We start from the raw sequence: 23,601 nt of genomic DNA on the forward strand, positions 1-23,601 counted from the left end.
AGGTGGCCTCGCTGGGGGTAGAGAGCGAGCTCCTCTTGGTTGCAGGCGTCCCAGAGGCAGGGCAGGGAAGGGCAAGTGCAGGTGGAGGGCCTGGATGTGGGGGCCAAGCGGGCATCGCCTGGCATCCCCACCAGCTCCAGCGCTCGAGGTCACGAGCAGGCTCGAGGCCCCAGCTGGCACAGCCACCCCGCCGGTAATGGCTCTCGAAGTAATCCCTGCCCCTCCCACTTTCAAAGCAGCAGAAGAGGAATTCTTGCCAATGGACAGATCTCAACCGTAGAGGGGTGTGAACGAGGAGGTGTCAGAAAGGGGGAGCCCTTTTGGGGGTTATTCAAGTTTTTGTTGCCACCGTTTTAGTGAGAGGAGGTGATCTCTTACAAAGATGTTTTCCTTGAGGTGACTTTTCTGGCCCATGTGCTTTCATTTCTGTTTGCATTCTGATTCGCCCCTTCCCATAGACAGGAGCAGGCTAGTAAGCAGGATCCTGAAAGTGCTTGGGTGACCCGGGGTGGGGGTGTTGCTGTTGCTGTGGGGGGTGGGTGACGAAGGGGTCGGGATGAACTTGATCGAGAGCTCTTTGATCGGAGAGTGTTCTGACTTTTGAATCGCCTTATAGTTACTTAAGTTATTTCCAGTCAGTCTGGGAGGAGGAAATTGCCAGGGTTAATCTGTCGTGACTATTGATTTTCCAAAAATAAATGGTTTCTTTCTGGTGACTTTTGGCAGTAACTGGGTATCTCAGTCCTCCTCTTTTTTCTTTTTGAGTAAGGTGCATCTCTATATAGAATGCAGAAATGGCAGGTAAATGGGCAAAATTTCCTCAAATCCATTTATTTAAAACAGTTACCGAATGTGTGCATCTAAGAAGAAGTGGCACTGGCAATCACAGTGAGCGGTCTCGGCGCTGTCTGTTGGTTCTGTGAGGTGCTGTCATTGGAATCCCATTTTGCAGATGAGGAAACAAAGGTGCAGAGGGACTGAGTATGTGTTCTCTGCGTCCCTGCTGGGAGTCAAAAGACCAGGCAGCCCGCCCTCGGCCCTGGCTCCGTAGTAGTTGTAGTATTACTGTGACAGTATTCTTTTCTTTTTTAAAAATGATTTTATTTATTTATTTGACAGGGAGAGACACAAGAGAGGAAACACAAACGGGAAACCGGAGAGGGAGAAGCAGGCTTCTGGTTGAGCAGGGAGCCCGATGTGGGGCTCGATTCCAGCACCCTGGGATCATGACCTGAGCCGAAAGCCAATGCCTAAGGACTGAGCCATCCAGGCGCTGCTGACAGTTTTCTTTTGAGCTGTGGCACTGTGGCTTTTAGGTGTCATGCTAACAGAAGTGAGAGATGGAGACCCCTCCTCGCCCTTCGTGTCTCTCCTGCCTCCCTTGGAAGGAGGTTGTCTGCAGCCCTGTGCCGTCCTGTCCTTGGGCATGAGCACCTGGGCGGCAGGTGTACTGAGGTCTGTGCTGAGCACTGCAGAGGGCCCGCAGGTGCGGGAGCTGGAGGAGTACTAAGCCTTTTACTCGAGGTCCTTGTCGCATTGCCATTTGCATTTCTATAATGAGTTAACTTGGAAAAAGTGTTCCTTGGTAGACATATATTGTGGCTCCGTCAGGAATGTAGCAGTCGGGGAATGGCGAAAGGAAAAGCGGATTCCCCAGTCTACAAGGCACGTGCCTTTGGGCTTGATTCCACTTGGGTTGGGAACTGCAGGACAAGCCCGAAGAAGTAAAACGTGCAGAGAGGAGAGGCCACCCTGCTCCCCACCAAGGCTGTGTCCCACGGGACCCCGTGGCAGGTGGGAGGAGCCCCTGTGGCGCAGGCCCGGTTGTCACGGGTCTGTTCTGCCCTTAGCGCTTCAGCAGTGTCTCACATGGGATGGTGAGTGACGCTCCCACAGGTGGGGCTTCTCCACCTTTTGTGGGGGTTGTAGCCCTCTTGGAGCACTTGTGGTTCATTCCTCTGAGCTGTGCTGGCGTCTGCTTACCGACTTCCCACCACGACTTCCAGGGACTCAGAGGCAGACCCCCCACCAGGGATGTGCCTAGTACTGACAGTGACTTCTGTCCAGGCAGCGTCCTGTACTCCTTCCCGGAGGGCTCACGTCCTCAGACACTTGGGAATTTGTGCCCTTTTCTCTTCTTTAGTGCATATATATAAAACCAAATTGGAGATGAGTCAGTCAGCATTAAAATCCATTTTCATGTCACAATTTGTTTTCTCTTCAGTATATCTAAATTATTTGATTTAATAAACACATTTAAACAAGAATTTTTTTAAAAAACCTACTTTTGTATGTATATGCAGAGGGGATTTGAGGTAGGGGAGGTGGGAAGAGAGGCAGTGAGAGAGTGGCAATGAGTTTCACTTTGCTCTTTGTTTTTTTTACAATGGTAGGTGGCTTTTCTCAACTCTGGTAGTTTCTTTTTTTTTTTTTTCCCTCTTTTCTCTCTCTCTTTCTTTTTTAATTTATTTATTTGACACAGAGAGAGAGATCACAAGTAGGCAGAGAGGCAGGCAGAGAGAGACAGAGAGAGAGAAGCAGGCTCCCTGCTGAGCAGAGAGCCCCATGTGGGGCTCGATCCCAGGACCCTGAGATCATGACCTGAGCCAATGGCAGAGGCTCAACCCACTGAGCCACCCAGGTGCCCCATTTCTTCAGTTTCTTCAGTTTATAGGAATCCAATAGGAAGGTAAATGGTAGGGACCTTTTCACTAGTATGGTTTTTTTCCCTTTGCTTGGAGATGAGGGTAAGTCAGGACACCAGCACCTGAAGTAGAAGGCACTTGAACCTTAAAAGGCGGTGAGTCATAAAGGCTGAGCTGCCCTCTGTGGTCTAATTGTAAAAGAGGTCACCTTGTGCCCAGAGTGGGCCTGGCCCTTCCCGTAACCTTTCCTCAGCAGGCAAATCTCGTTATGACGAATAGAAGGATTGGGAAGAAAAATTCAAACTTTAGCTTGTACTCCAAATTCAGCCTGAAAACAAGTTACAAAGCGCTAAGTTTCTTGTTGTTGTTTTGTTTTTTTGAGTTGTCCTCATATACTGGCGACAGAATTGCTTCTCCTAGGGTTCTTGTACTGTTCGAGGCTCTCATCTGTCGTTGGTCAGTAGCCATCTGAAGGTCAGAACGTAGCTTGTTCTGGTTTGTATCCTCAAGCATCAGATGTATCACAATGTATTTTAGACGTGTTTGTGATCTGTTCAGAAAATGATGAAAACAGTTGTCAAAGCAGAGTAGGGGGACGGAATGACTTAGGCACAGCAGCTGCATGTAAACAGAGTCACGCGGATCCGTAATGATGGAAACATCACCGTGGTCATCTTTGAACGTGTTATTTGTATTATTCACTCCCTAATCCCTGGAGCAAGGGTCTGGGTCTCTAACCCTTTCAGAATGGTCCCAAACACCCTTTTTAATGTCATGGACTTAGTGTCCATGATTGATAGGAAATTTCAGGGACAAAAGCAACACTTAAAGGTGGGATCGTCTCATCACAGCAATCTCTACATCTTTCTTAAAAATAACAGTACATGGATTTGCAAGACATTTGTCCATCTCCATCAGGCTTTTTCTGTTGGTCTAAATGTGTGTTTTATTTTGTTTTAGATTACAAACTTCTTAAAATCAGAACATACCAGTTAAGGGAAAAGTCTCTGGGACTTAAGAGAGCTCTGTGTGTAAATACGTCCTCTATGAATGCCAAGGGATTAAAAACACAATTCAGAGCTTCATCAGAGGACTGACTGGTAGAAAGTTCTTCCAAATTCTTTGATGTTACTAAAGATATATCTTTCTAGTGAGTTTATGTTGAAATTAAATCTAACTGGAAATAACTTTTCAGTCCTTGGGTTAAAAATTGTTTCTTTGTGGCATTTCCCTTGGATGATATCTTAATATAAGGATAAATGAATTAACTCAAGAGCTTTGAAGCAGAATTGGACACACAATACTTTGCTGGCTACTTTAGGAGACATTTGATATTTTGTATATATGTGTGTATAATTTAGTGTTGCTTTTGCCTAGTTGCTTGATGTGTTTTCTATTCCCTTCATACTTGTGGTCCTTAACAAGGAAGGAGGTCAGTGACATAATGCAGGTGTTCTGGGATCGTTACTATTTGTGATATATGACACTTACAGAGGCTTAACTTGTCTTTAATGTGGCAAAAGACATTGCTGTGTGAGTATCCGGTTAGGCCGCCTCAGGCTGAACTTGGCCTGCTGGTTCTGGGGGGCCTGGAGACAACAAGACAGAAGGGTATGTGGTTTGGAGCTGAGTGGCATTTACTTGACTTGCTGGTTCCCTGTTGTTCTTGTGTTTACAGAACCTCATGATGAAGGCTCTTCCGGGTAACCTGGAGTTCTCAGGTGAAGACATGACCATGACCCCACCCGCTGCAAAGAGGCTGGTCTTCCAGGCCTGTGTTTCCTACTTCAAAACCACTTCCCTGAAGGCCTGCATTCTTTGGGTTGTTGGGGACATAGAACAAAAAGCCACTGAATGCTCTTTTCACAAATCACAGCCTGGTCTTCCCACCAGAGAAGCGTTTTTATAATTGATTAAAATTTTGGTGGCCAGGGCAGAAAATACCTTTTTAATTACATTTTAAAAATCCCAAGAATATATAAATGTGATTTTATGCACTTGTCACTGAATATAGCAGACGAAGTAATGCAGTCACGTTAGCCTCCTCAAAATGAGTGTGCAGCAGGCTGAGTGCGGCCTTGTTGCTTTCTGTGATAAGATGGGTACTTTGCTCGGAACTCCGCGCTGTACACTGTCCCTTAGCATGTCGGACTGCTTGGAGCGTTACAAACCGCTGGCTCGCCTTGCTAGGTGTGAGGCCCTTCCCAGGTGCTGTGTGCTCTGCTGCAGCCAAACTACCCTGGGAGATGAGAGGCACAAGCCTGCCTTCTGATAGGGGGTGGGGGCGCCCCCTCCCCAGGTGTTGCTTAGATAATTACCATGCCAGGTCTGGGGTCAGATCCAGCAAGACTCTGGCCAAGGAGTGGGTCTGCTTGGAGCCTTCAGGAAGGTGAAGAATGTGTGGGCTTGTGCGTGGGCAGGGGAAGGGATGCTTGAGGCAGTGCAGGAGCAGGGGCCTGTGGAACCTGTGGGAGCGGATGAGGGAGGCGTTAGTGAATGGGGAGCTCGGGGGTGCAGGTCAGCAGGATCGGATCATGGACTTTGTGCCACGTCAGGGAGTTTCAGTTTTATTTGCGGGCTCTGAGGAGCCATTGGCAAATTTTAGGGGAGTAAAATGATGAGATGTGGGTTAGGGGAGAGTGGCAGGATGGGTCAGAGGCAGTCCTGCAGCTCCTTAAGGAGACTGCTGGGGTGATCTACACGGAGAGATAGATGCTGGCCAGTGGGGTGGGGAGCCGCGCTACTCCAGTGAAGTGTGGAGCCCATGGAAGTGCATGAGAGGATGGGAGTTGGGGGGAAGCCTGGGTTTCTGGTCTGGCTGTTGGGTAGGTGGTTTGTGGGGCCAGGTACTGTGCTGGGACCCATATGATGGGGAGCAGGTTTATGGGGAGCAGGTTTGCAGGGCCCGTGATGAGTACAGGTAGAGATGCCTGCGTCATAGGCATGCAGGTTGCTCCCATTTTCTTGACCCCTTTTTATGCCAGTGGTGGGTGTCTTCTGCTTGGCCATCAAGACCCACCATAGTCATCTCCAAGTCTGAGCACTCAGGTGCTGCTTTCTCAAACAGACTGAGTGTAACACGGGCGCTCTAGTAGTTCATGTACAAGTCCCTCCCTGTCCCTCCAAAATGGCAAGTCATTATATGCTGAACAAAGCTTCAACATCACTGATTTATACTGTGTCTCTGTAATTGCACCTTTATTCTTTATAATAATCAAAAAGATCTGTACGTAAAGGAAAAGGAGAATTACAATATAGCTTTATTTTTCAAAGACTTTTACAAGAATGGTTTTGATTGCATTAAAAAATAAGAAGACAGGGGAGCCTGGGTGGCTCAGTGAGTTAAAGCCTCTGCCTTCGGCTCAGGTCATGATCCCAGGGTCCTGGGATCGAGCCCCACATCAGGCTTTTTGCCTGGCGGGAAGCCCGCTTCCTCCACTCTCTCTGCCTGCCTCTCTGCTTGTCAAATAAGTAAATAAAATCTTTAAAAAAATATATGAAGACATAAGAATTTTTTTCTTTTCTATTTTGATAGAGGGCAAGGGTGCTAACATATATAAAATGTTTATTGTAGTGATTAAACGTGATTTCTTTTAGCTGTCAATCTTGGATGATTTGTTCTACATCAAATCATTTAACAGTGACTGAACTGTATCAGTTATATCTTTGTGGTTCATTTGATAGAAACTACGTTTCTAACTAACTTTCCTGAGAGGCTGTTTCTTGATGTAAAGCGAGTCTTATTTGGAGTAGGTAGCACAGAACCATAAGCAGGTGTGTGTGTGTGTGTATACATGTGGCTTGAAATGGGTGACTAGAGTCTCAGAGCACAGTGGGGGAGCTTTCCCTAGAGACATCTCTTGATATGGTTAGAGTTACAGACAGATATATGTGTTCTTTCTTTTGGCGTTTGGCAAACAACAGCATAAGGTTTCTCTGGGTTTAGCCCTGGCTGGTCCTTGGGGATACGAAGATGAACAGCACACCTGGGCACATGGTTCTTTTTTGGTGTATGAGATTGTAGGAAGGTAGAATCCCCTTTTATGATACTACTACTTTTTTGATTATTAAGATACTCCCTTCCATTGGTCTGTTAGTTATGGTTTTTAATTAAATTCTAATGCATAGCTAATACATAATTAAATCATCAAACATTAAAAACTCATTTCATTTACATTAAAATATATATAATAGTTCAAAAATATTTTTTGTTATGGTGTTTTGGTTATTTTGGTTTGCCCTCTGTGTTTTGTGCTCAAGACATTAAAAAGCCAGCACCATTTTTAGTTGAAATGCCCTTAACTTCCTTGGATCAATCAAACTTACACTACTTTTTCTTCCTTAAAGAATCAGGTTATTGCTTCTAAATTTATGTGAAGTGATAATTAAGCAGTCTGACAATTACTACAGCCATAAAGGTTTAAGTGAGAATTATGATATTGCACTATGAAACCCCATCCGTATTCCCGTGTGGTGGTCTGTGAGCACGCCTGTATGCTTGATACAAGTATTTAATTTGCTTCGTATGCATTTTATAAACATTTTATATGTGTGGATTGTGGTTGTAGATTTACATAAAAATATAAACATTACTTATATTTTGATTTTTTTATGCCTTAATAAAAATGACATTACTGTCATTTGATTTATAACATCCTTTCCCCCTGAACGTTTTCATGGAGGATCCAGGCTAGTTAAAAACGCTTCCTTCCTGCACAGCGCTAGTCTGACTGCTTGCCTAGTTGAAGCCCTCGATAGCACAAACACTGCACGCCACGCACCAGCGCTCCCTGTGATCTGTGACTAATCCTGCAGGCACTGCAGAGAAAGGTGAGGGAGTCGGAACTGCGGACCGGCTGCCTGGAAAGGGTGACGTCACCCCCACTTGCGCAGGCGCAGGCGCGGTGTGGTGCCTCTGATGCAGAGATTTATCATCCGGCTCTTTGTGCTCAGGGCGCTTGTGCGCGCGCTCGTTTTCCTCTAAATAAACTAATGAGTAAAATTGGGTAATTACCACCAAGACTTGGTACTAATAGTAACCCTCCAGCTTACGGGAGTGTTCCCTTTTTTTGTGGTTTCAGAATGCTGCTGTATTTATTAACACGTTATTACTGCTACAACCCGTGTTTCTGAAGGTGGAGAATTTGAGTTTTCAGTTACTCCCACTTTCGATCCTCCCATCGAGTACTGAAGTAGGGCAGCTGACAGGCAAATGAGGCCTTTGAAAATGGATGAAGGGCACAGTTTGTCTTGTGGATTGTCTTTTAAAGACAAATCCCAGGGCAGGAGGCGAGGCAGACTGTTCAGAACAAGGCGTCAGTTCATTCCTTTCAGCCCAAATGGTCAAGAGAGAACTGTGGTTTTTCCTAACACTGTTTTTACCTCAAAAAAAAAAAAGAAAAAAAAAAAGAGAGAGAGAGAAGAAAACCCAAACCATTTGACTAGTTTAATTTGATGATTATATAAAATTTTAAATTACTAATATCTGCCAGTATTCCTGGGAGAAATAAGGGATTTTTAAAAAAATGACCCTTTAAGAAAAATGACTTATTAGTTTAAAAAGCTTAAATTTGATTCATTTTTACCTCGTCTGACTTATTTCACCTTAATTTTTTTGACCTTTATATAAAAAATACTATCAGAATGTGCTGTATAAAAGCTTTTTCTCATTGTAAAACTAGTTCCTTGGTGCTTCCCCCCCCTCCTTCTTAAGTAAGAGAACTTGGGGGTTGTTTCTTTTCTGTTTGTTTGTTGTTGTTGTTTTTTAAATCTGATATGGAAAAGAGACCAAATGAATGAGCGTTATGGTCAGCAATGACTCAGTCCAAAAGGCATTTGTTAGCAGTAACAATACAGTACCTACTCACAGAGTCTCAGGGTGAAAAATGAGAAATTGATTTGACCAGGGGGGTGTTGGATAGCCGAAGTTTCAGATCATTGATTCAGCTAAAAGATTTTCCATTGCTGAATGCTAACTTGTGGAATATTTCTTCTCAGGGCAGAGGTTAATTTCCTTGTTATAAATATAACACATAATATTGGAGTGGCTGTTTGAAAACACTGAGCTTATATTTCATAAACCTAAAATACAAAGTGCTAAAGGAACATTGGAGTGTTTGAGTAGGGGCTCAGGGGCAAGAAGCTGGAGAAGTATGTTCATTCATTCATTCACTGATTCATTCATTCATCCATTCAACCATCCTGTGTTTGTTGACTGCCTGGTGCCTGGTCCTATCTTAGGCATTTGGTATATGGCAGGGAAGAAAGGAAACCCATCCTCTGGTTAGCAGGACAATTTAGAGGAAGAGAGAGAAAAACTCTTCTCTTGATGGGCAACATAATGCTTGTCATTTTAAGAAATATGAGCAGATCGGAAGCAGGGGTGTAAAGTGTCCCCCAGATTGACATGCTTCTGAACCAAATAGCAATTTAAAAGGTGATAACAGGGTGTGCCTGGGTGGCGTAGTTGCTTAAGTGGCCGACTCTTGGTTTCAGCCCTGGTCATGATCTCAGGGTTGTGGACTCGAGCGCCTTGTTGTGCTCCGTGCTCAGCATGGGCTGTGCCTGAGATTCTCTCTCTCTACCTCTCTGCCCCTCCTCATGCTGTCTCTCCCTCTCTCAAAGAAAATCCTTAAATATAAATAAATAAAAGGTGATAACAGAATCAATTTTGGCAAGTAATATGTGAACCTTTGAGTTGAGATGTTTTTAAATGAATATATTAAACCCTCTAAATATTCAAATTTTATTGTTTGGAAAGAACAGAGATAATTACCAAGCTCTGACTTGATGTTTATTTTAACAATGGTAACATCTGATTTTTAACCCACACTCCTTTCTCTTCAATATCATTCAACAGATATTAATATCAAGATGTTCGAGTAATGACAGATGTTATCATGTAGATATTCCAATCAGGTTCCTTGTAGACTTGGCTCAAAAGAGTGGTCGTTGCATGTATTTTAGGGCTCCCCTGGGAAACATCCTCTGCACCTTCAAACGAGCCTTGGCTGACTGCATCCTTATGCTCTGGTCACTGTCTCTTGAAGCGTAGCGTTTGACTTAATTCATGTTGGCTTCTTTGTCTGGGGTAGGGAAACTTACTTTAAATTGTAACAAGAATCTAGTCTGCCTTTCTGCACTCTTTAGTTAGGCTCTGTGTAATTTAAAAAGTATCTAATTTAAGAAATGGGTAGAACTAAATGTCCTCTGACCTTGACCTCTCCTTATCATTTTTAAGTTGCTTTTCTTTTCGTGGAATTTTACGGAAAGTCTTTCTCTGGTACAGCCTTTTACCTGTTGGTGCATTTTCAAAGTCTCTTGGTGGCACTTAGAGGTAAGACTGCTGCTGGCTTGTGGTCTGTGACACAAAGATGTGGTCTGAGACATCAGAATCATTGCCCCAAGGTGGCATTTGCCATCCCTTTCTCTCCTCAGGAGCATGGTGGGGGGAGGGGCTGTGTGCTCATAAGGATAATCATGGAGCGTCTCCTTTTGATATAAAAGTTTAGACACCACAGCTAGCTCCTTTAATGCACAAGGATGGAACACAGTAGGAGTTGTCTTATCTGCTGTGTAATCTAGACTCACTGGAATAGCACAGAAGCCATGTATTTGTTTTTTTTTTTCTTTTTGTAATAATTGCACACTCTGCTTTCATAAATGGCTCTTCAGGGCTTAGAACTGAATCTGCTTTTTTGATCTGAGGACACTTCATGGCTGAGTTCTGCCTGCTTTTTATTAAAAGTTTCATGATGTGTTTAATTAGCTTTATGGTATGTGTACATGCTTCCTTACTTAACCTTTTGCTTATGGGATGTATTTTTTAAAAATTGAAATGAGATTAAAGATAATAGCTGGTGACTGTCATAATAGTCACAAACTCAGCCTCTTTGTGGTTAGTTTTATACTTCTGCTTTTAAAAGTTTTCTATTTTAAAAGTTTCGTCGATTTTAATGAAATTCCCATCTCTTTTTCTGTGACATATTCAACAAAGAGACTGTGGTAAAACTGTGAAGACTTCATATTCTACCCTATGTTTGGACATGGTGTATGTATATCACAATAGAAACGTAACATACTCTAACACCGGTTTAACTCTGGATTTATGTGCCTTCCCTCCTCTAACAAGACTGTGAGTCTTACTTAATTTAGGGGAGAAATGCAGGAACTGATAGGCCTCAAGTAACTCTAGGTTTTGGAAACTGAAACATGGGAGTGAGTCTATGTTTTCTGGTGGGTCAGAGGAAATTGAGATTTTCGCTGCGAGGTTGTGTTTACTTCACTTTGTTTTCATGTCCGTGAGATGTGCATCCCATGGGGAGGCCTGGGGCAGCTTCCATCACCCATTCTGTAAAGGGTGGTAATAAATGACTTTTTTCAGAGAGTCAGCTGAAATTGCTAAGGACGCTTTGGGATCGCCACGTAAGTCATGTAGTCCTCTTGTGAGGGGCCGTCACCGGGCTTGGGACATTCTGCGTGCCAAGGGTTGTGTGAGATGGGGGAGACCCTCAAATGGGGCTCGATTTCTGTGTGTGGGGCCCAGGACCGCGGTCAACGGCGGTCCTTCTCGGAGGGCTTAGCTGTGTCTTGGCCAGGACGTCTGTGGGGACAGAGACTGTGTGCCGATGGGGAAAAGCGTGTGTTTTCTTATCTGGTAGCAGCAGGAGGGGGATCCTCTTTTCAAATCCCTGGAGCTTGGGATCCACAGTCAAGGCTCAGTCCTTCCTACTGTTCTGTCATTCGATTTCCTCCTCTTTGGTCCAGCCTCCCAGCACCCCCGGCCGCTTGAGGGACGTTCCGCGCCGTGCCCTGCCGTAGGTATTTATAAGATCGTTGTCACGAGGGCCACCGTGCTGCCCAGTTCCTCCTTGCGTTGCCCTGCTGACACCTCTAGATCCGCCCCAGGGGACACTGAGGTGTAATCTGTCCTTATGGATGCGTCCGGTGAATTACCAGCAACCGCTGACACTAGATTGCATCCATTCAAGAGCTTTGAAGGAACCTTCAGGATGAAATTGCAGAACTCTTGGCTCTTGTTTGGCCTTTTATAAATAGCCACTGTTTTTAAAAGCTTGATGTGTTGCCAGCACAAAGCTTGGTATATTGGAAAGCAAAATGGCCCGATGATCTAGAGCTGTGGGTTCTGTGTTGAGCCCTTACATGACCAGAGAGGTCATGCCGCCGTATCTCCTGGACCTTGGGGTCCTCCTCGGGATGTGTTTGCTGCTGTCTTTGTGCAGCATCTCTGGTGATGGTCAGTATCATGGCTAATACCATTAAAACTGGGTTCTTGGTACACAGGAGAGATTGATTTTGTCATTCTTTGCTGCTACGAATGCTGTATTGCAGGGCTGGGTTCTGTTACGTCCTTCCTCAAAGTGCTGATTCTGTCGTCGTTTGCTTGCTCTGGCAGGTGCTAATCTGGGGGGACTCGAGCTACGAACCCCATCTCCTGCAGTGGGCCCTAGCACGAATCTCAGTCAGACACTCTGTCTTTAGCCTGGAGCTTGCCTCCTACAAGCGAGGCTCATGGGAGAGCCAGAGATTTGGGCCAAGATTATATGCAGAATTTGGGGCTCCCCCGCTCCTTTCCACGATTCCTCCTCAGTGGCTGAGGTTGCCCCAAGCTGTGTCTGGTTCTTGTGTCGGCAGCTCCATGCGGCTTAGCCTGCGCCCTGTCCCAGTCCTAAAAGTCCCAGTCCAGCGCTCCCAGTGCAATTCCCTTTTGCCCAAGCACGTCGCCCTGCTCTGGATTACTCTGCAGCCTTGAGACTGCTCACTTTTTTATAAGTTTCCTCTGTGGCAGGCAGGCCTGGGTCCCCAGGGGCTACTCAGACATGTCACAGAAAGCCCCAGGTCACTGAGAGAGAGCCCTCCTTGCTCTCCCAGTCCAGGTCTGCACCTTGCATTGTGTTACCAAGCTACCGTTCCGGAGCATTCCTTGTACTGTTTTGGCAAAAACAAACAGGAAAATAGCGATGGGGCAGTGGTCTTTTATTTTTCCTAGAGATTACTCAGCCAGTGATGATATTTTCTTGTTTTGATGAGGATGGCCAGCATCCTGAACCTAGATTTCCGGTTTGAGACCTCCAGAAACATCCCGAGGCATTATTATGAGCATGAACATTTTTGACCCCAGACTCCCATGTGGGCCTTTGCCCTGGCAAGCCGAGCCAGACACGTTCGGGCTTCAAGAATTCCTTATCTTAGATGGATGTTGGCTTGGCCTCAATTGCTTACTTCGTGCTTCTCTTCCATGATCTATCTCTCCACTTGCCTTTGACAATATTGGTTGTGGGGAGAGTTAGTTTCCCAGGGAGAAGAGGGTCTCAGCCGTCTTCCGAAGCAGGTGGCACTGGGCCATCTTACCCCAGTAGCCAGTGACATTCCTCCAGTGGGGCATGACCCAGAAAGCCTGGAAGGATAGAGCCTAAAGGGAGCTGTGGCCAGTCCCCGGCTATTTATAATCCCTGCTCTCCTCACTGCCACCGTTTATTTTTAACTACTCTGGACTCTGGGAGGAGGAGGAGGCGGAGTTGGAGGCGGCTTTGAGCGCCTCCTAGAGGCATCCGTGTGCCACCAATATCTGTGTTTAAAACATGATATTGCTGCTTTATATGCATTCATCTACAGGATCCAGACGAAGAATTTTGAAACGCTCTGGACTGGTTTCATATCCTGTGTTTTTGGGGACCAGATCTTTATTGCTACAAGTGGCCTGGAGCCTGCTTGGTACCGGAGCCTTTGGGTCTGTGTGCAAATCCCTGTTTGACATTAAAATAGGAAATGATTCTGTGATCATGGCCTTTCCTTCATAGAATTCAGATGCTTTGAAATGCTATTTCTAAAGCTGATTTAATGGGTGTGAGGAAAGCTGCTGTGTTGTCATTGGATAGACGGGGTAAGAAGTTTAAATGTCATTCAAGCAACCTAGTAACTTGAATTTCTCCTTATGTATTTCAGGGTTTCGAAAAAATGATGAAATGAAAGCTATGGATGTTTTGCCAATTTTAAAGGAAAAAGTTGCGTACCTTTCAGGTAAAGTTGAACTTTCTAATCTGCTTACTGTTTCTTCTGCTTCTGATACAGTGCCAAGAGTCTGAAATACCATACTAACTCACCTGCCACACGCATAAAAACACTGTGTTTCAGTAGATCTTTGATTGCTTAATTCTTATAGCATTTTCCCGAGAAAGCAGTGCCCAAAGTATTTTCTCCTAGTGGGTGGGCACAGTATAAGTCAGATGGCACTGGGGAGTAAGATATGTTTGTGTCTGTCACTTAACAGACATTTGATGTTTTTCCTCATTCAATTAAGTAAAATAACTGATTGTTCAAAAGTTTAAAAGTCCATCATCTGGGTGCCTGGGTGGCTCAGTCTGTTAAGTGTCTGCCTTTGGCTCAGGTCATGATCTCAGGGTCCTGAGATCGAGCCCCTGCTCAGTTGGGGGGAATCTGCTTCTCCCTTTCCCTCTGTCTGCTGCTCCTCCTCCTGCCTGTGCTCTCTGTCGGATAAATAAATATAATCTTAAAAAAAAAAAAGTAAAAGTCCGTCATCTTCCTGGAAGAGATGGGAACATGGCCTTAGTGGATGTGTCCCGAATTCCTTGCTTTGGTTTCTTGTCCCCTCACCCTAGAGTTCCTAGAACCCGTGTTACGGACTATGAAAGTCCTCGTGATCTCTGCCAAATGGGTTGTCCGCTTACCTGTATAGCCTGGCCCTTCGGGGTGAGGACAGTCTTGGCCAGTCTCTCGGGCTTTGGGGCACTGGAGGGTCCACCTTCGGCTTTTTGGGGCTGTTTCTTTGAGGGCTCCCTCCTAGATGAACAGAAGAGCCATTGGGTGTCTTACCTTTTTGGCCCCAGTTCACTTGTTACAAAACAAAGGTCTGCAGAGTTTTCTGCTCTGTTGTAGCAGGAAGTGAATGTGTGGATTGTCACATACTTTCAGACAGGCTTCCTGGATGTGTTTCCCCGATAATTTTTTATCTTTCTCAAACAGGCGTAATATGCTGATCTGATGTCTCCTTTTGAACACATTTTATTTTAAATGTATAACACCGCCAGCTGCTTTTATATGTTGGGTGTGTCCCCTTGGCCTGTGGAACGGGGCTATATTTAGGACACCGCTCCCCGTGGTGCTGCTGCTAATCTCACCTTGACGGCCAGTGGTGTTTCCTGGCGCCCCTCCTAAACACTGTTTGATGATTTGGCTCAAGTGAGTCTAATTCAGAATGCATTTGGACTGTTAATAGAAGTTCTCGGAAAGAAGAGGTTGCTTTCGGTAGTTGGGAATACATGCTGCAGAAAATGCCCCTCCTGGGTTCTGTTACACGGAGTTTTGAAAGTAGGCTTTGTGTGTTCCTAATCACTTAGTAACAGACTGCGTGAGGTGGACTCGTGCCGCACTTCATCAACTCCTGATTTTGTAGTTTGCAGATGGATTTTAAAGTTATAATAGTGAAAAAGCTCTGTTTATAAATGACAGAGGCGTCCGTAGGAGGGCCTAGAGCCAATTCCAGATGTTCCGCAGTTTTTTTTATGTCTAAAGTCTGCATCTGTGGTGAGAGCGCTTGCTTCTTTGGTTAAGCATCCAGAGACGGGCATGTCCAGAGCAGGGGAAGGTTAAGGTTGATGATTTTTATTTGTACTCCTTTTCTCTTGGGCATTTAATACAGAATGCCTCATTTGATGTCATTTTTGTCCAAGTCATTATCAGAATTAAAACTCTTTCCCTTTTAACTATTCGAAGAAATAAAATCATCGGTCTTTCAGAGTTTGTCATGACTCTTTACTCAAACCTTGAATTCCACAGGGTTAATTAAAGTTGGATCTCTGTAGTGGGGAGGGAAGTTGTGCGTGGCAGCAGACTAATCTGGAACCATTTTTTCAGTATTAGAGAGGGTGGGACTTTTGCCAGTTGTGTTGGTTAAGTGAAGTTGGTAGCTGCCACTGCAATTTTATAGTATTTCCTACTTTATGATTAGAATTGGCACGTTATGTTAGCGGATGTCATTTGCTGATTTTATTTTAGGCTTGCTGTTATTTCATTTAGGAAGGGAAAAGGAAAAAAACCCACTAAATTAAAAACAAATTCGTTACTTGCATAGTGATTTCTTCATGTGTGTAAAAGGTTTACAGTGAAGCAATAAATCTTTGAAAAATTTATACCTCTGATCCTGATTTCTAAAATCTGTTTTATTGAGATATAATTCACAACCATAAAATCTACCCTTTAAACATGTATGCTTCAGTGGATTTTAGGGTATTCACAAGGTTGTGAAACTATCACCATGGTCTAATCCCAGAACACTTTGATTACCTTCAAAAGAGCCTCATATCTTCTACCACCTGGCTCGGGCAACTGCTAATCTACTTTTCTCCTCTCACCCCATTTTTTTTTTTTTTTTTAATATTAGGGGATATTTATTGTGGTACGTTTATAAAAGCTATCTGTATTAGTAGCTTTTAGTAAATCTAAGTGGAATAACTAGGGCTTTGAAAAGGCAGGCCAAGAGATCAGCGATTCCTTGAGATACTTATTAGGTCAAAAGCTCTAAAAACCCAGTGGGGATTCTTTGAACTTGAATATTTTTGATTCTCAGTCTTATCTCCAGGTACTGTAGAAAGCGGTCCTCACTACATATAGGTAAGAAGTCCTGTAGGTAAAACCTGACTTCATGCTTCAGGTCAGAAGTAGAGGCAGTAAAAGAAGTGTTTGATAGTTTATAGTTAACATTTTATTTAATATATATGTTGTTGTGTTATATATATTGTAGTGTGGACATCATCTATGTATATAAATATATATACATATATATGTATATATATAAAATGTCAGCCCTGTGCCACTAGGGGCTAGGGTTTGGGCCCCCAAAGAACTCACAGACTACCATCAGAATTAAGAATGCTGTTTTCCCTCTTAACTTTTTAATCAAAAAACATTTCAGCATCCAAAAGGAGAGATAATATAGTACAATGAATTTCTAGGAACCATGGTTCACTTCAATAATCTTGTCATGTGTATGCCTGTAAAAGCTTTAGGAAAAAAACCTCAATACCATTAAGAGACCTAAAAAATGAGTAGTAATTTTTTAATACAAAAAAAAAAGCCCAATTCAAATTTTCCTGCTTGTGTCATAATTTCTTTCACAGGATATACATGGCAGTTCGTTGATCACTCTTTCTCGATGTGTAGGTTCTTACTCCTTCTCCTTCTTTTTGTCTTATCCCCTTATGTTAATTATTAGGTGAGGAAACTGTGTGTTTTCCTGTAGATTTCCCTACATTTTAGCTTTTGCTTGTTGCACTCATGGGTGGCCATCTAATATATTCTCCTTCCCCTGTTGTTTCCTATAAACTGGAAGCTGGGTCTTGAGGCTTGATCAGACCTAGCTTAGATTTTGTAGGAAGAAGGCAAAAATCCTTAATGGGTGGTGGCAGATAGTCCTACTGGGAGTTTTACTGGGGGAGTCTGGCTGTTTCTTTTTTATGATGTCTGGCATTCATTGACGATCATGGTTTAGAACTAGTATTTTCTCACAGTTGCAGAATAGTGACATTCTGATTACTTCCTTTCTTCTTCATAAACTCAAATATTTTATAAAAAGAAATGTCCCATTGGGGTGCCTGGGTGGCTCAGTGTGTTGTTAAAGCCTCTGCCTTCGGCTCAGGTCATGATCCCAGGGTCCTGGGATCGAGCCCCACATCGGGCTCTCTGCTCAGCGGGGAGCCTGCTTCCTCCTCTCTCTCTCTCTGCCTGCCTCTCTGCCTACTTGTGATCTCTGTCTGTCAAATTAAAAAAATAAAAAAAAAAAAAAAAATAAAAAATGTCCCATCATTGGTTTCGTCGTTATCCTGAGAACACAGTTAATATAAGAAAAGAAAGTTAAATGATTGATTCTTGTCCTTTACCAGTTTTTGGTCTAATGAAAAATGACCAATAGTTATTTCAGACTGATAAAAAAAAAAGAACCTTTTGCTTTTTAATGTTTGATGTGTTTCAATTAATTGCCCATTTTTAAAAATCTCTTATGAAGTTAAAATTTTCTCTCTTTGATCCAATGGGAGTGTCTTCAGATTGGCTGCTGAATCCGTGCACTGCAGCCCTACAGGTTCTCTTTTTGCTGATGAGACAGGATGTTTCCGGCCCAGCTCGTCTGTCCCTGTCCCGCGTCAGGAGCCAGCCATCTCTCCAAAGTGTGCCGGCTCTTTTGCATGGGAGAAAGGCGCCAGGTGCTAGGGCAGCTCTCTGTTCCTGGCTGGGTCACCGTTTCTGTGCTCTTCAGTGGACACATCTAGGAAATACGTGTGTAGATAATTTTTTTTAAGTAGGATGTCATGACTTCATAACTAAAGTTTCTAATTCAGATTTAGATTTACAGGTATTTTTCTTTGACTTTATATTTGTATCTCTTTTTCCTTATACTAAAAATCCGTGTTCCTACCCTCCTCAACGTAATTGCTTACTCACATTGTAATTCTGATTTTATTGCCACACAGTCTACCAGATGTCATCTAATATTTCTGTTGTCCTAAGGGTATATGCCCCTAGGAACATACGGTCCTGTTACTGTGCTTTAAAATCACGTAGAATAGCTCCTTTCTGTGTGGGTCAAGTTCCTGCCAACTTGAAACTCCAGATCATATGTTTCATTTTGGTTTTATAGTTTTAAAGCTTAAAAAAACAACCACCTAATCTTGCATCAGTATTAAGTAAAATGTGTACATCATTCCAGGATTAAAAACTAAAAAAAAATTAAAGTACAAAGAAATGCAGTTTTTTTTACCCTGCCTCATCGACCCCGTGCTTTTCCTCCACCAAAGGAAACCTTTTTTGTTTTTGTTTTCTTTAGTTTTTTTTTTTTTTTTTTCCTTGAAAAATAGGAGCTTTCTCCTCCCTCCCCGAGATAAACAGTCATGTATTTATGGACCATTTTCTCCGCTTACGGTTTCATTTTAACAGTTTTCTGGAGAACAAAGTATTAGTACATACAGAGATGCCACATTGCTTTTACAGTTGTTTAAACTGGATTGTGGGTATATAGCATATTGGTTCAGTTGGCTGCCTATTGATAGACATTTGGGTTGCTTTTTCAGAAGGAATTTTTGGGGCGGGGCAAGGTGAACATCATTCACCTTTGCAAGTGTGGGTGTTGGCGGGAGTGTGGGTTTTGATTGCCCAGAGGTTTGCTGTTAGTACTGGGGCTTTTGACCATAGTTCCTCTTGTTCGAGTTTTGCCGAGTTCTGCATTTTCTGGAAAGAGAAGGGGGCACCGCCCATCCATCTTGGAGATTCTCGTTAGTCCCTGGCACTGTCTGAGGCGACGGTGGCAGACCAAGACCGGGAATTGCCGGAGGCTCTCCAAGCGCCCCATCAAGAGTCCCCTTAGAGTCTTCCTTCCAAATACTAGTTCTCAGGACGGGGCTGTAGGAGACGGGCGTGGGAGGGTACCAGGCTGTGGAGCTGCTCCTTGGCCCCTCCTAGAGCAGTGGCCCGGTGTTCACCTTTGTAACAGAGTTTTCTTAGTTGACAGCAGCCTTACTAGGTGGCAGCCATAATTTCTCCTTCACAAACTGTGCCTTTTCAGAGCTTCCTTTGTAAAGCTCTGCTTTTCATGATCAGTGAGTTAGACCATTCTTTGGGTGGGGGCGGGAACTTAAAGAATCATTTTCCAGATTGTATTGTAATCCAGAAATTCAAACAAGAGCCATACAAGACAAATACAGTTGGTTCACTGAGATCGACCTCATACTCCTCAAAGCAGGTATGCCTGCCTTTGAAGAGAAGGATGAAAGCTGAGTTCTTAATTGATTTAAAGAAAAAGGGGCAGCTCTGAAGCTAGCTGCTTCTGTGGTCATTCTGCACCGTGCTGCTCCAGAGCCCAAGTGCCCTGGGCTTTCCCCTTTCAGAAGAGGAAAATAAGCATCACTGGGTTTGAGGAAGGGTCACACAGATGGCTGGAACCATAATGCAGGACTTTCTCCGCTTTCTTTCTCATGTTGACAAGAACCTCTGTTTAGTGTGTGTGTGTGTGTGTGTGTGTGTGTAAAACATTTATTTGAGGGGAGGGGAGAGAGAGAAAACAGGTGGGAGGGGCAGAGGGCGAGGGGGAGAGAATGTCAAGCAGACGACTTGATGCTGAGCACAGAGCCTGATGCTGGGCTGGATCCCAGGACCCTGAGATCATGACCTGAGCCGAGATCACGGCCTGAGCTGAAATCAAGAGTCAAACACTTAACCCACCGCCCCCACCCACCCAGCCCCTGCCCCTGCCGGGCGTCCCTACCTCTCTGTTTCTATAGGAAAGTTCATCAGGCACATCTGTTTTTAACTTCCTGATCCCGATGGTAGGTATTTCGAATTACCTTTGTGTGGAGTACAGATGAGGAATCCATTCATTCAGCTGGTATGTATCAAGTACGCGCTTTGTTCCGGTCTCTTCCGAGGCCTCGCAGGTGTGTACTGACGTCCGTGAATGAGCAGACAAGCCTGCCCCTTTAGAACTTCACTTAGCGGGCGGGACAGACAAAGGAAAAGACTGCGTCAATCAGATGATGTACTAGAAGGGGAAAGGTGCCTTGCAGGAATATAATGGGGTATGGGGAGAATTGTAAGAGTTGAAAATAAACTGTGTTGTTATGAACAAAAATCACACTTTCTGTTTGGTTTGGTTTGACTAAAACAGCACTTGGACAGGCAACTAACCCTTGACGAGCTGCTAGATTTGATGACAGCCGTGGACCAGCCCAGAGGCTGTGCCGCTCTCAGATGTACTAGACGTTGGTAGGTGCAGGACACGGATTTCTTGCCCTTTTCTGTGCCGCGGGACCGCCGTGTGTCCCACCTGCCTCCCCCTGGGGCTGCAGGCGGACATCACGTCCGTTCGAGTGTATCCGGCAGGCGAAGCTTCCGAGCTGCAGCCTCACTCCTGTTACTGGCTCCGGAATGAGAACTTTCAGGCAGTCACTCTTCAGCTTCACAGCCCGGGCAGCATTCATTTGTGTGCCTTCCTGTTTGTGACGTTGGCACCGGTTAAAGCTTGGCGAATGCATCTGTGGCGTTGACTTGAGGCTTCTCGTGGTTCAGAGACCAGGATGCTTTGAACTAATACTGTGTCTCTTCGGGTCTCAGGTTTTTCTTTTTCTTTTTTTTTTTTTTTTTTAGATTTTATTTATTTATTTGTCAGAGAGAGAGAGAGGGAGAGAGAGCAAGCACAGGCAGACAGAATGGCAGGCAGAGGCAGAGGGAGAAGCAGGCTCCCTGATGAGCAAGGAGCCCGATGTGGGACTCGATCCCAGGACGCTGGGATCATGACCTGAGCCGAAGGCAGCTGCTTAACCAACTGAGCCACCCAGGCGTCCCAGGTTTTTCTTTTTTAAACCTCCCTGGGAGGGTCAGCAGATGGAGATTGGGCACCTGCCCGTCACTGACGGTGACATAGCACAGGTCGGAAGATGAGCCCTGATGCAGGGAGGTTAGCAAGTGAAGGCCAATCATTAAATTATTTAAATAAAGAATATGCAGTTTTTACTTCATAAGTGATTTTTGATGACGTTTTAAAAACTATTGTAGTGAGTTTTCTGGAGCTCTGTTCTGCGAAAAGGAAAAAGACAAGGTGAATTTTTTTTCTTCCTCTTAAAGGTCAAATTTGGGTTTATGGAAGCTTTTCTTTAGGATATAAGTGAGAGCCCGTTTGGTGGATGAGCTTGCTGGCAGCTCTCAGGGGACACCTCATTAGCGCTACCAGCTGGGGGGACTCTAGTTAAAAGGTGAAGCAGTAAAACAGGCAGTCAGGACCTGTGCACACCCTTGCGTTTCCTTCTCACTTCTGTGTGAGCCGACGGCTGCGTGCGGTGTGCACACCTGTTGACTGCCTGCGTGAGTGTCTTTGATGGGCAGGCTTTGGATTCTACTTTTCACACCCACGGTGGAGCATTCCTTTGCTTGCTTGGTGAGATATGATGACCCCAGAGGGAGGAGGGTCGAGCATGGGTCATTGTCATCTAGTCTCCCTGCTGAATCAGATATTAACGTTGCATTTAAAAAATTCTGAATGGTGGTCCAGAAAAATGTTAGATGCTATTCTGTTTATCACAAAAGTGGGGTATTTTAACCCAAATATCATACTGTATTTTTAAGAACTCAAATTTTTGAAAAATATGGTGTTCCAATATATTCTTTTGAAGATTTTATTTATTTGAGAGAGCAGAACAAGCAGGGGGCAAGGGAGAGGGAGAAGCAGACTCCCTGCTGAGCAGGGAAACCGATGCGGGCCTTGATCCCTGGACCCTGGGATTATGACCTGAGCCAAAGGCAGATGCTGAGCCGAAGGCAGACACTTAACTGACTAAACCACTCAGGCTCCCCAAAACACAGTATTTTTTGATCAAGGAGACTGAGTCTCTTTTTGGAAAGTATCAAAGATGTTCGGAGATTTTTAAAAAATGCTGAATTGTTGCCTTTCTTGTCTTGGGGATAAGAGTTATTCCCCCAAAACTAGGGCCATTGATTTGACCCTAAAAATACTGTCTGTTATTTCAGAAGATTACATTCTGGTATTTATAACAGAACTGCTGCTTACTTTTAATAGTACCTTTCATTCATTGAAAAGCTCAGGAACCATCATTCAGTTGTCCTGACATTTCACTACTTTAGAGAGATTTAAAGCCACTAGTTTGAAAATTTTTCTAAGTTTTTGTCAGGGCAAAGAACCCACCTATGACCATGTGAAATAGTCCCCTTGTCTTTTTTTTTTTTTTTTTTTGGTAGTTTCATTTATTTATTTTAAGTAATCTCTACACCCAACATGGCACGCAAACTCATGACCCTGAGATCAGGAGTTGCATGCTCTTCTTAGGAGGCAGTTCCCCCCACCCTCACCCCTGCCCCCATCTTTATTTAAGCACTTTGAGCTTTAGTATCTTTAATTATAAAGCTGGAAGGATAAAACCTTGACAGGGTCAATGTGCTGTTGAAATCAGAGCACATGTAAAGGACTTGATACCATACCTAGCATGTATCAGTGGCTGTGGTTTTGTGTTGTTCCCATTTAGTACATGAATTACTGGATTTATAAATAATTTAACACTTTTCTAGACTGCATGACCTAACAGTACATGTGGATCATTTTAAGTGTTCAGAATCAAAATTGAGTTTCATTATTGTTCAGCAGGATTATTAATCATTCTAGAAAATTGTGAAAATCCATATTGGTGAAATATGTTTTTAAAATACCAACATCTCGTGTTGAATCCTTTTTTTGCTTTTCTAAAAGGAGAGAATCCGGTTTTCTGTTGTTAATGTTTGCTTGCTTTTTAGTTTTACCTCTGCTAATGAAGTAAATAAGATGAGAAAATAATGAGGGTATTCATGCTGTGACTTGAATTTTGTGGTCTTACTGCTCTACCTCTGAGGACACATGACCAGAGCTGTGAAATGAAGGAAAGATCCTCTTGGGAAGGCTAGATTTTCCTCCTCTGTTTTATTTTCTGAAAACATTGGTGGAGTAATAGAATACTTCTGGAAATTTCACCGGAAGTATTCAGTGATACCCACAGGCCTCATGAGGATTATATGTGTGTTCATGAGGGTTACATCTGCCCCCGACATTTATACTTTGTATGTGATGTAATTTTTCTAAACTCAAGCTAATTTAGTTCTGTTTTAAAATTCTTAAATGCCAGTCTCTCTTTCTGTGTGGCTTTGTGTGAGAGGTTGGTGAGGCTTGACCACTGGGATCAGGTGCTGCTCTCAGGAGAGGACGATGCCCTAGATCCCAGATGATGGTCATCGTTGGCATAAAGTTTGAAGTCCTTTCCCGTTTCTTTCTTTCTTTCAAGACTTAAAACCTGAAGTGGTGGGGCGCCTGGGTGGCTCAGTGGGTTAAAGCCTCTGCCTTCTGCTCAGGTCATGATCCCAGGGTCCTGGGATCAAGCCCCGCATCAGGCTCTCT

General features: G+C 44.0%; 1 protein-coding gene across 3 annotated transcripts in view; it reads left to right on the forward strand.

Annotated features, from left to right (window-relative positions):
- The window catches only part of LOC111153393 (trio Rho guanine nucleotide exchange factor), a 355,850-nt gene that overhangs the window by 105,312 nt on the left and 226,937 nt on the right, over positions 1-23,601 (forward strand). For 2 of the 3 annotated variants that reach the window (XM_022512390.1, XM_022512391.1), the window contains exon 2: positions 13,611-13,685. In XM_022512390.1, coding sequence (XP_022368098.1) covers positions 13,611-13,685 — 75 coding nt within the window. Of the gene's footprint in view, positions 1-13,561; positions 13,686-23,601 lie in introns of those variants that run through there. The other variant, XM_022512392.1, reaches the window with a different exon arrangement.

Source organism: Enhydra lutris, unplaced genomic scaffold (genome assembly GCF_002288905.1).
Source record: "Enhydra lutris kenyoni isolate GAN:26980312 unplaced genomic scaffold, ASM228890v2 scaffoldscaffold32, whole genome shotgun sequence".
Classification (NCBI taxonomy): domain Eukaryota; kingdom Metazoa; phylum Chordata; class Mammalia; order Carnivora; family Mustelidae; genus Enhydra; species Enhydra lutris.